We start from the raw sequence: 10,894 nt of genomic DNA, 5'->3' as shown, positions 1-10,894 counted from the left end.
GCTGGGGCTGCCTCTCACCTGGGCAGCGGTGTCAGCAAGCAGCTCCTGCCAGGATGGCGCTCCATGCCTCAGTCACGGCATTCCCACGGAATTCCAGCCCCGGGAGACGAGGGGCTGAGACCCTGTTAGCCTTAATTAACCAAAACGGGGCTAATTACGGTGCTAGGTCCCTGTTATCCACTTTGCTCTTCGCTTCCCGAATCCCGCTGGATGCTCGCAGCAGGAGCCTGGAATGGAGAAGGGCACGAATGTCACCGGCGCCGCCCCGCCCGGGGGTTTGGGGCCCCCGCAGCCCCCCCATGTCCCACCCAGCCCGGGCCTGTCCGGGGATTCTATGACCGCGCCCGGGAAGCGCCGGGAGCGGCCTCAAACGGCCCCGGGATGCTCTGGCAGCGCTACAGGAATGGCAGGGGCCACGCCAGGCCCCGCCACGCTGGAGCCTGCGGCGGGAAACCGCTCCCGAGGGAGCCCCGGTGCCCCGGGCCGCCCCACCACAGCCCCGGCAGCCCTGCCGGGGACGCATGGCGCCCCGCGACCCCTCACGGCCGCGGCGGGGCTCGACAGGCGGGTAGAGCCGCACCCCGCGCGGCCCCGGGAGCCATCGGAGGCGGCCCCGGCGGCGGGGGGCCGCGGATGGCGGCGGATGCGCACGGGCCGCCACCGCCCCTCACCTCCTGCCGCGGCGGCCATGGCGGAGAGAGCGGGCGCCTCGCGATGACGTCACGGCCGCGCGGGGAGAGGCGGGATCAGCGCGTTTAACGCGCGGGTGGGCGGGGCCAGGCGGAGGGGCGTGGTCTGGGCCGTGCGTGGTCGCGCTGTGACATCACAATGAGGGCGTGGTCTCCCGGTGATGGGCGCGGTCGGCGGGTGGAGGGCGTGGTTCGCGGTGGGCGTGGCTCGCGTGCCGGCCGCCTGGCGCAGGCGCACCGCGCTCGTCTCCCCCCGGCGGCGGGACGATGACGTCACGGGAAGGCGCCGCCCAAGATGGCGGCGGGGCCGAGCCGCGGGCGCTGAGGCGGCGCCGGGACCGGGACCGGGAGCGGGACCAGGACCGGCATCGCCACCGGGAGGCGGGGCTGGAGCGGGAACCGGGCGGGCCATGGCCGCCGCCGCCGCGCGTTGAGGCCCCGCCGCTCACCCGGGCCGGGATGCCCCGGGGGGGGCCCGGGCCGCCGCCGGAGCCATGGAGGAGGAGGGCAAGAAGGGCAAGAAGGTGAGAGCGGGGGTCGCGCCGTGCCCCCCGGGCGTGGCTCAGCCCCCTGCGGCGGTGCCCGGTCCCCTCCCGGGAGGCACCGGCTGCCGCTCCCCCTGCCCAGAGCCCCCGGCCCGGAGCCTCCCGCTGGGACCGAGGCCTTGGGGAGGGTTATTGAGGGATGGGGGATGAGCTGTGGAGCGAGTAATGTATGAGTCCGCTAATTTATTTGAGCTGTTACTGATGCGAGTGAATGTAATTGGTGCCTGTGTTAATTCGTGTCTCGCCCGTGTCTCCGGGCTCAGCAGCTCCAGCCGCGCTGCCCTGGTGTCCCTGGTGTCCCTGGTGTCCCTGCTTCTCCTGCTCTCAGCCCCTCTCTGCGTGCCGGGAGGGGCTCGGCCCGCGCCGCTGTGCGCCCCTGCGGCTGCAGGATGGATCTGAGCCCGGAGTCTGGGGGCACCGGGGGGATTCTGGGCGCCCCTGGCCCCGCGGGGGTCCCGGAGGGGGCGGCAGCTCCTGCTGGGGCTCAGCAGAGCGCTTCCAATGAGTGAGGCTGAGGGGGACTGCTCTGGGAGCTGCCCTCCAGGCTTCCCAGCCAGTCAGGCTTGGGAATGAGACCCCCAGATGCCATCAGGGGACCCCGGGAGCAATCTCCCACCTGGGGACAGGAGTCTCCTGCTTTTGGGAAGGAGGCACAGCTCAGGTGTGTCCCAGCTGCTCCCAGGGGGTCAGGCAGGGCTCAGGTGTGTCCCAGCTGCTCCCAGGGGGTCAGGCAGGGCTCAGGTGTGTCCCAGCTGCTCCCAGGGGTTCAGGCAGGGCTCAGGTGTGTCCCAGCTGCTCCCAGAGGGTTCAGGCAGGGCTCAGGTGTGTCCCACCTGCTCCCAGGGGTTCAGGCAGGGCTCAGGTGTGTCCCACCTGCTCCCTGGGGTTCAGGCAGGGCTCAGGTGTGTCCCACCTGCTCCCAGGGGTTCAGAGCTCAGGTGTGTCCCACCTGCTCCCTGGGGTTCAGGCAGGGCTCAGGTGTGTCCCAGCTGCTCTCAGGGGTTCAGAGCTCAGGTGTGTCCCAGCTGCTCCCAGGGGTACCCCACTGTGGTTCCTGGCCCTGGGAAGAGTCTGGATCGTTCCCTCCTCCCTTCCCCAGGGACACATTGGGCTGGCCCCCTACCCCTGTTATCCCACCTGGCTAAGCCCACCTGTCCTCCCTGCGCTCCCTAAAGCCTCCTGGCCCTTTCCCAGGCTGGTCCCACTCCCGTCCTGCCCCAGGCCCCATGGAGCAGGGCTGGGCTGGAGCTGGCAGTGCCCGGGCTCTGGCCTCTCCCCAGCTGCTCCAGGGGCTCCGGCCTCTCCCCAGCTGATCCAGGGGCTCCGGCCTCTCCCCAGCTGCTCCGTGGCCGTGGGGAGCTTCCTTGGAGCGGGTTCTCCGTGGCTCCGGTGCTCAGGAGCCCTGGGAGCTGCTGCTGCTGTGGGTCCCCATCGGGCCTGGCCAGTTTGGTGCAGATCCATGTGTCTCCCAGCTGCAGGGAGAGCTGTTCCTGAGCTGAGGGCAGCGAGCTCCCTCAGGGCAGCTTTGCCTGGGAGGAGGAGGAACACCCCAGCCTGGCTTGGGTGGAACCTGGAGCCCTGGCATCCCTTCTGTGGGGGTTATCCCGCTGGGGAGGGGGCTGGCCATCTCCCACAAGGCCTGGCAGGCAGGATGGATCCCTCTGGAATCCCGCCTGGGGCTGGGGGTGTGGCTGGCACACCTGGAGCCTCAGGTGAGGCTGGATGCTCCCAGCGTGCCTGTGCCCAGGGAGAAGTGTGGGAGGAGGTGAGCTCTGGGAGTGATGTCCCTGCTGCTCTGCCTCCACAGCCCAGGCCAGGCATCCAGAGCTTGCAGGGGTTCCTGAGGGAATTCCCTGTTGGTGTGACATTCCCAGCTTTTCCAGCTCAGAGTGCCATGGAGAGCTGGGGCTGGTGCCTGTGCCAGGGTTTCCTGAGGGAAGTCCCTGTTAGTGTGACATTCCCAGCTTTTCCAGCTCGGGGAGCCCTGGGGAGCTGGGGCTGGTGCCCCTGCCAGGGTTTCCTGAGGGAATTCCCTGTTAGTGTGACATTCCCAGCTTTTCCAGCTCAGGGAGCCCTGGGGAGCTGGGGCTGGTGCCTCTCCCAGCAGCTGCTCCAGCATTTCCCTCCTGCAGCATGGACTTGCTGAGCGTGGAGTTGCATCTTTGGGGGAAATTCTTCTTGAAATTCCTTTGTTATCCCGAATTTCCAGCCCTGTGCCCCGTGCCTGGGCTGATCCCCAGCAGGGGCAGCAGGAAAGGGGGGATTCTGCCCCTCAGGTGAGACCCCACTGCAGAGCAGCCCCGCTCCAGCAGCACAGGGGCCTGGAGCTGCTGCAGGGCTGGAGCCCCTCTGCTCCTTGGGATAAAGTGCATTTTGGAGCATCCATGCTGTGGGGGAGGCTGCTGTGGATGTGCTGGGAGATCAGGAATTGGGGTGGAGGAGGAACTTCCCGTGTCCTGGGGTGCTCCCAGCCCTGTCCAGCCTGGCCTGGGCACTGCCAGGGCTCCAGGGGCACCACAGCTGCTCCGGGCAGAGAGGAAGAGGCTGCACAGCCCAGGGACTCAGGGGCCTGGGGATCTTTGGGACTGGGAAAGCCTCTGGGGGATCTTTGGGATTGGGGAAGCCTCTGGGGGGATCTTTGGGACTGGGAAAGCCTCTGGGGGGGATCTTTGGGACTGGGAAAGCCTCTGGGGGGGATCTTTGGGACTGGGAAAGCCTCTGGGGGGGATCTTTGGGACTGGGAAAGCCTCTGGGGGGATCTTTGGGATCGGGGAAGCCTCTGGGGGGATCTTTGGGATTGGGGAAGCCTCTGGGAGCAGCCCCTGGGATCCAGCTGGCTGTTGGAACAAAACAACTCTGAGCTTGGAACAGAAGCCAGGGCTCAGCCTCCCCTGGCACGGGGGTATTCCCTCCTGGGTGTGGCAGTGGCAGAGGATGAAGGATGTGGGGCGTTTCCAGGGATTTAGGGGCGCAGGAGGCAGGGTGGGAGCAGGGAATGGGCCCGTGCCCCGCCGTGGGTCCCTCCCCAGCTCGGTCACGTGTCACAGAGGAAACCGTGGCCGTGGCACTTCCTGGCCCCGAGTGCCTCCATTGCAGCACCCCAAAACCAGGGGAGCATTCCCTCCTTCCCCGCAGCTGCCCCGCACGGCTCGCTCCTGCCATCCTGGGCGCTCATGGAGGACGAGGTGGGTGCTGGCCTTTGGGGTGCCCCGGAAGCAGCAGCTGCTCCGGCTGCCTCACGGCCGCAGGTGCCTCCAGCCGGGGTTTGGGGTCCCCAGCTCCCGCCCAGGACAGCCAGGGGGGCACGGGAGCATGCCAGCCCGAGGGATGCAGGCACAGCCTGGAGGGAAGAGGGGCTTTCTGTGCCTGGGGTGGGTGTGGGTGCTGCCTGTGAAAGGGGAAGTGGCTGGGGACAGCCTCGGGCCCAGTGGCACGCTCCTGCAGTGCTCTGCTCTGGGCTCCTGAAGGATCCCTGTGCAGCTGCATCCTAGGCCCTGGGGACCTGGGATGGGGCATCCCAAAGCTGCAGAGGCCCCCGAGCTCAGCTCTTAGTAAACTGACCTGTTGTGTCCAGGATTCCCTTGTCTCCAGAGTGGCAGGATGATGGAATATCCTGATTGAGGGTCGTCAGGCCCTTCTGGGTGCCCTGTGCAGGGAGGCTTCCCAAAAAGCCACACTGCTGCTGCTGAGGCGAGGCTGTGGAGCTGGCTGCTCTCCTCTCTGTCCTGTAAGATCCCCTCTTTCCTGTCTCCCTGATCCAGGGGATGCTTTTCCAGGCCGGGCTGTCCCCAGTGTCCTTGTGTTCCCTCGTGAGCCGTTGTCCCAGGAGCTGTTCCTTGGTTTATAATCAGTGAATCCACCACTGGAGGCGTGTTCTCCGCCCCTTCAGCTCCCACATTCCTTTCCCTGGCCCTGAGGATCGGGAAAGCCAGGATGTGGTTGCAGAAGCCACCGGGGAACGGGACACTGGAGTCACACATCTGAGGAGTTCCTGGATCCAGCCACGGATCTGTCTGCTCCAAACACCCGCTGCCCCGGGCAAGCTGGACCTGGAGCAGCTGGGGGATGTTCCCAGTCATTTGTCTGGTGTGGAGCTTGGTGACATCCACGTGGCGTTCCCATGCCCAAGGACAGCTGTGCGTTGGCTCCAGTGGTTTTCCAAACCTGGCGCTGCAGGGTTTGGAATTTCCCGTTTTTCCCAGGGAAGTCCGCTTTCTGGGGCATCTTCTCGCTGTTTGGGGGCTCCTTGGAACATTCCTGCCTGTTTCTTTGGCATTCCTTGCTGAGTTGCCCCATCAGACCCTCAGGGAGGTACAAAACCATGGAGCATTCCTCTGGATCCGCTGCTCACCTGGAATGTATTGTTGTAGGGAAGAGTTGGATTTCTCTCACCTGGAAGGTTGAGCACGCTGCCTTTGAGGAAAAACCACCATGCTTTGGTAGTGGGAACGTTCAGCACTCCTGTTGTGTCCCAGGAAAAGGGTTTTCTCTGGAAAGCCATGGGTTTATAGCTCCAAACCGGGCATTGTCCATGGGACAAAAGCAGCAGGAGGGGACTGAGGGTCCCCAAGCAAGAGGGGGCTGCAGGACCCCCAGTGCCAGTGCCAACCCCCAGCTCCTGTTCCCCCCCAGCCTGGAATCGTGTCCCTGTTCAAGCCAGGGATTTATGGCTCCAAACCAGGCATTGTCCATGGGGCAGAAGCAGCAGGATGGGATGTGCAGAGCCCCTGATGGGATGTGCAGAGCCCCTGCTCACCCTGCTCCTGTTCCTCCCCAGCCTGGAATTGTGTCCCTGTTCAATCCATGGGTTTATAGCTCCAAACCAGGCGTTGTCCATGGGGCAGAAGCAGCAGGATGGGATGTGCAGAGCCACTGCTGGGATGTGCCAACCCCCTGCTCACCCCGCTCCTGTTCCTCCCCCAGCCTGGAATCGTGTCCCTGTTCAAGCCAAGGATTTATGGCTCCAAACCAGGCACTGTCCATGGGGCAGAAGCAGCAGGATGGGACTGAGGGTCCCCAAGCAAGAGGGGGCTGCAGGACCCCCAGTGCCAGTGCCAACCCCCAGCTCACCCTGCTCCTGTTCCTCCCCAGCCTGGAATCATTCAATCCATGGATTTATGGCTCCAAACCAGGCGTTGTCCATGGGGCAGAAGCAGCAGGATGGGATGTGCAAAGCCCCTGCTGGGATGTGCCAACTCCCTGCTCACCCCGCTCCTGTTCCTTCCCCAGCCTGGAATCGTGTCCCCATTCAAGCCATGGATTTCTAGCTCCAAACCAGGCACTGTCCATGGGGCAGAAGCAGCAGGATGGGATGTGCAAAGCTCCTGCTCACCCCGCTCCTGTTCCTTCCCCAGCCTGGAATCGTGTCCCTGTTCAAGCCATGGATTTATGGCTCCAAACCAGGCACTGTCCACGGGGTAAAAGCAGCAGGATGGGATGTGCAGAGCCCCTGCTCACCCCGCTCCTGTTCCTCCCCCAGCCTGGAATCGTGTCCCCGTTCAAGCGCGTGTTCCTGAAGGGGGAGAAGGGCCGGGATAAGAAGGCTCAGGAGAAGGTGACGGAGCGGCGCCCGCTGCACACCGTGGTGGTGGCGCTGCCCGACCGCGTGGAGCCCGACCTGCTGCTCCACGACTACATCGAGAAGGAGGTCAAGGTACCCACAGGGGCCCTGCTCCTTGGAACCCCTTCCTGATATCCCAGCTGGCAGTGGGAGCCCACTCCCCCGTCCAGAGCTCCTCTCCTGCTCTGCTGCAGCCCCTTAGCACTGGAAGGGGCTCTGAGGTTTCTGTGGAGCTTCTTTCCGAGCATTCCCACCTCTCACCCATCTCCAGTTTTCCTTGGAGCGTCTCCATGACTCATTCTGCCATTCCGGGGTGGTGTCCATGCCGTGGTGACGATTTGGCTGTTCTCTCCCAGTATTTAGGGCAGCTCACCTCCATCCCGGGATACCTGAACCCCTCCAGCCGCACGGAGATCCTGCACTTGATTGACAACGCCAAGGTGAGCGCTCGGGGGCTCCCTGCCAGCAGGCACAGCTCCAGCCTCTCCGAGCCCCTGCGGGCCTGGAGAGCTGCTGCTCTCCCTCCTGCTGCTCCCTGGGAGGGAGGGAAAGCTGTTCCCAAAGGGAAACACCCCTGGGATGGATTTCCCAGAGGAGCTGCGGCCCCATCCCTGGAAGTGCTCCGGGCCAGGTCGGACGGGGAGCAGCCGGGATAGTGGAAGGGGAGCTGGACAATCCTTGAGCTCCTTCCAGCCCCAGCCATTCCACGACTAAATCCACGTGAACCCCACTGTTCCAGAGAGCCCACCAGCTCCCGGGGCAGCTGACCCCGGAGCACGACGCCGTCATCAGCCTGTCTGCCTACAACATCAAGCTGGTGTGGAGGGACGGGGAGGACCTGATCCTCAGGGTGCCCATCCACGACATCGCCTCCGTCTCCTACATCCGCGACGACTCCGCACACCTGGTTGTGCTCAAGACAGGTGAGCTGTGGCCGTAGGGCCACCTGGGACAGTGGGAGATGTCCCTGCCCATGGTAGGGAGTGGGGCTGGGGGCGTCTTCAAGGTCTCTCCAACCCAAAGCCTTCCGTGAGACCCCTCGCTCCCTGTCCTGTGCGGCTCTGTGCACGTCACACCTGCACGGTTTGGGAACAGGGAGCTGGGGAGGGCTGAGCCAGGGATTTGCCTGAGTACAAACCTCACGGAGAGGCTGTGGAATAAAGGAATAAACGCCTCAGGGGCTGGAAATCCGGTGATGGAATTCTGAGCTGTGAAAACAGCCGGACAGCTGTCAAAACCAGCTCCAAACTGGAGGTTTTTCATCCCATTCTCCTGCTTCGGGGCTCTTGCTCGCCTGCAGGACTCCTCCCCATCCCCTGGCCAGCCTGCCCTTGCCTCACCTCTGGTCTCCCCTCAGCTCAGGATCCCGGGATCTCGCCGAGCCAGAGCCTGTGTGCCGAGGGCTCCAAGGCGCTGACGTCGGGCTCGCTGTCGGAGAGCGCGGGGGGGCCCCTGGAGTGCTGCTGCCTGGTGGTGCTGGCCACGGAGAACAAGGTACGGCCGTCACTGCTCCCTGGAGCCCCGGAGCCCCCGGCCTGGGCTCGGAGTCACCGGGATTGCTGGGAGCTCTCTGGCTCTCGGGTCGTGGGGATGGTGGGGCCACGAACTCCACAGCGGCCGAGTCCTGGGGTGTGTCTGGATCCTTCCCTGCTCTCACACCTCGTGGGATGCAGATTTAGGGATGCCAGTGTGGTTGGGCATTGCTGGAGCACTTGGAGAAGGATTCCTGATCCCCATGCCAGCCCTGGGACACACGAGGGTCTCCAGAAGTGTTTCCCTTGGTCGCTGTCACCCAGAGCCTTGTGCAGCAGCACAGAATCCATGAGGACAATCCCACAATGGGGATTTGCTGATCGGGGTGTTCTCCCTGTGCTGACCTGGGAATTTGTTTCATCCAGTGTCTGGATCCAGGGATTCCAGTCTCAGCCTCTCTGATCTCCCCTGAGGGTGGAGCTTCACTCCCCTCACTCCCAGCTCGGGCATTCCTCTGGGATGAGCCGAAACCCCGGGGAGCTGCACGGAGGAGCCTCAGCACAGAGTGTGGGGGGCTCCAGGGTTGATGCTGGAGCCCCCCAGCTCCTGCTGCCGGGTGGAAGAGGGTGGGAATGCCGGGAGGGTGATGCACCGGGGCTCCGTGCCTTCCCTGTCCTCGCGGGGACCAGCGCCCACCCCGCAGAGCCCAAGGGAGAGGGGGCTGTCCCTGCCTGGGCTCTGCCACCGCTCCCTGCTCGTTGCCAGGTGGGCGCTGAGGAGCTGTGCTCCCTGCTCAGCCAAGTCTTCCAGATCGTTTACACCGAGTCCACCATCGACTTCCTGGACCGCGCCATCTTCGACGGCGCCTCGACGCCCACGCGGCACCTGTCCCTGCACAGCGGTGCGTGCGCCCTGCTGCTGGGGCTGCTCCTGCCCCCTGCACCCCCCGGGGCTCACACAGCCACAGCTGGAAGTGCCTGAGGTTGGGAAAGCCTCAGAAACCCCCAGCACCCCCCTGGGGCTCACACAGCCACAGCCGGGAGTGCCTGAGGTTGGGAAAGCCTCAGGAACCACCCAGCGCCCCTCTGGGGCACACACAGTCACAGTTAGGAGTTGCTGAGGTTGGGAAAGCGTCAGAATCCCCCAGCACCCCCCCGGGGCTCACACAGCCACAGCCAGGAGTGCCTGAGGTTGGGAAAGCCTCAGAATCCCCCTGCACCTCCCCAGAGCCACACACAGCCACAGCCAGGAGTGCCTGAGGTTGGGAAAGCTTCAGGAGCCCCCCAGCCCACCCAGCACCTCCCCAGGGCCACACACAGTCACAGCCAGGAGTGGCAGAGGTTGCTAAAGCCTCAGAAACCCCCTGCACCTCCCTGGGGCTCAGACAGCCACAGCCAGGAGTGTTTGAGGTTGGGAAAGCCTCAGGAACCCCTGAGCCCAACCCTGCACCTCCCTGGGGCTCACACAGCCACAGCTGGAAGTGGCAGAGGTTGGGAAAGCTTCAGGAACCACCCAGCACCTCCCCAGGGCCACACAGCCAGAGTGCTTGAGGCTGGAAAAGCCTCAGGAACCCCCCAGCCCACCCTGCACCTCCCCAGGGCCACTCAGCCACAGCCAGGAGTGTTTGAGGCTGGAAAAGCCTCAGGAATCCCTGAGCCCACCCGGCACCCCTCTGGGGCCACACACAGCCAGAGCCAGGAGTGTTTGAGGCTGGAAAAGCCTCAGGAACCCCCGAGCCTGCCCAGCCCCCAGCACTGCCAAGGCCACCACTGCCCGTGTCCCCGTGTGCCACACCCACGGGGGGCACTCCACCCCTCCCTGGGCATCCTGTTGCAGTGCCTGACCGCCCTTTCCGTGAAGGAATCTTTCTGGGATCCAACCTGAGCCTCCCCTGGCACGCCCTGAGGCCATTCCCTCTTACCCGCTCGCTCATTCCCGGCCTCCTCCCCTCCAGCCAAGTCGGGAGCCACTTTGTGAGGGGCTTTGTGTCCCTCCTGGCTTGGGGAGACACCGAGCTCGTGCCTCTCACCTTCCATCTCCCGAACGTTTTCCCTGCAGATGACTCTTCCACCAAAGTGGACGTGAAGGAGCCCTTCGAGGCGGATGCCAGCACTTTGTGAGTGACCCCTGCCCTGGGATTAAGCCGGATCTGCTGCCCTCAGCACCCCGGGGAGCTCAGCTGAGCCCGGCCGGGCCTCGGGGGGTTGGCACAGATCCTGTCCTGGCCCGGATTGCTCTGCCCTCAGCATTCCAGGAGTCACATCCACGGCGAGCAGTCCCTGTGTCAGCACGGTGCAGGGCACCAGCTGCAGCTGGGAGCAGGGCTTGCCCCCAGAACTTGTTATTTGGGAAACTTCTCCCTCCTGGAGACATCCACGGTGTTTGTGGCTGGGATCCTGGCACACGAAGCCTTGGTTAGCAGTGAGGGAATAGCCAGCATGGAGGGGTACTCTGGGAATGTTCAACCTGGAGGAAACTGAAAATTGCACATTTAATTCCACTATCATCTTGGGACAGCCAACATGGAGGGGTTCCCTAGGAATGTTTAACATGGGGGTAATTAGAAACCTTATTGAAAATTGCACATTTAATTCCACTGTCTGGGAATAGCCAGCATAGAGGGGGAC

The 10,894-nt window shown here is 64.3% G+C and overlaps 1 protein-coding gene and 1 non-coding gene across 2 annotated transcripts; one reads left to right on the top strand and one right to left on the bottom strand.

Moving 5' to 3' along the window:
• Positions 1–317: 317 nt before the first annotated feature.
• LOC119698391 lies at positions 318–446 on the bottom strand. The gene has a single exon (XR_005256150.1). It is a non-coding gene; the product is annotated as a small nucleolar RNA SNORA9 (small nucleolar RNA).
• A 543-nt stretch (positions 447–989) lies between these two features.
• Positions 990–10,863, top strand: CCM2 (CCM2 scaffold protein). Its single transcript, XM_038130021.1, has 7 exons — positions 990–1,213; positions 6,714–6,887; positions 7,151–7,234; positions 7,534–7,717; positions 8,152–8,288; positions 9,033–9,168; positions 10,326–10,863. Exons 1-7 carry the CDS (start codon positions 1,184–1,186, stop codon positions 10,385–10,387), a joined length of 807 nt encoding a protein of 268 aa, XP_037985949.1. The 5' UTR covers positions 990–1,183; the 3' UTR covers positions 10,388–10,863.
• The last annotated feature ends 31 nt before the right edge of the window (positions 10,864–10,894 follow it).

This window comes from Motacilla alba, chromosome 2, assembly GCF_015832195.1.
Source record: "Motacilla alba alba isolate MOTALB_02 chromosome 2, Motacilla_alba_V1.0_pri, whole genome shotgun sequence".
Classification (NCBI taxonomy): domain Eukaryota; kingdom Metazoa; phylum Chordata; class Aves; order Passeriformes; family Motacillidae; genus Motacilla; species Motacilla alba.
Note: the sequence above shows the minus strand (reverse complement) of the source record. Positions and strands in the feature narration are given on the sequence as shown.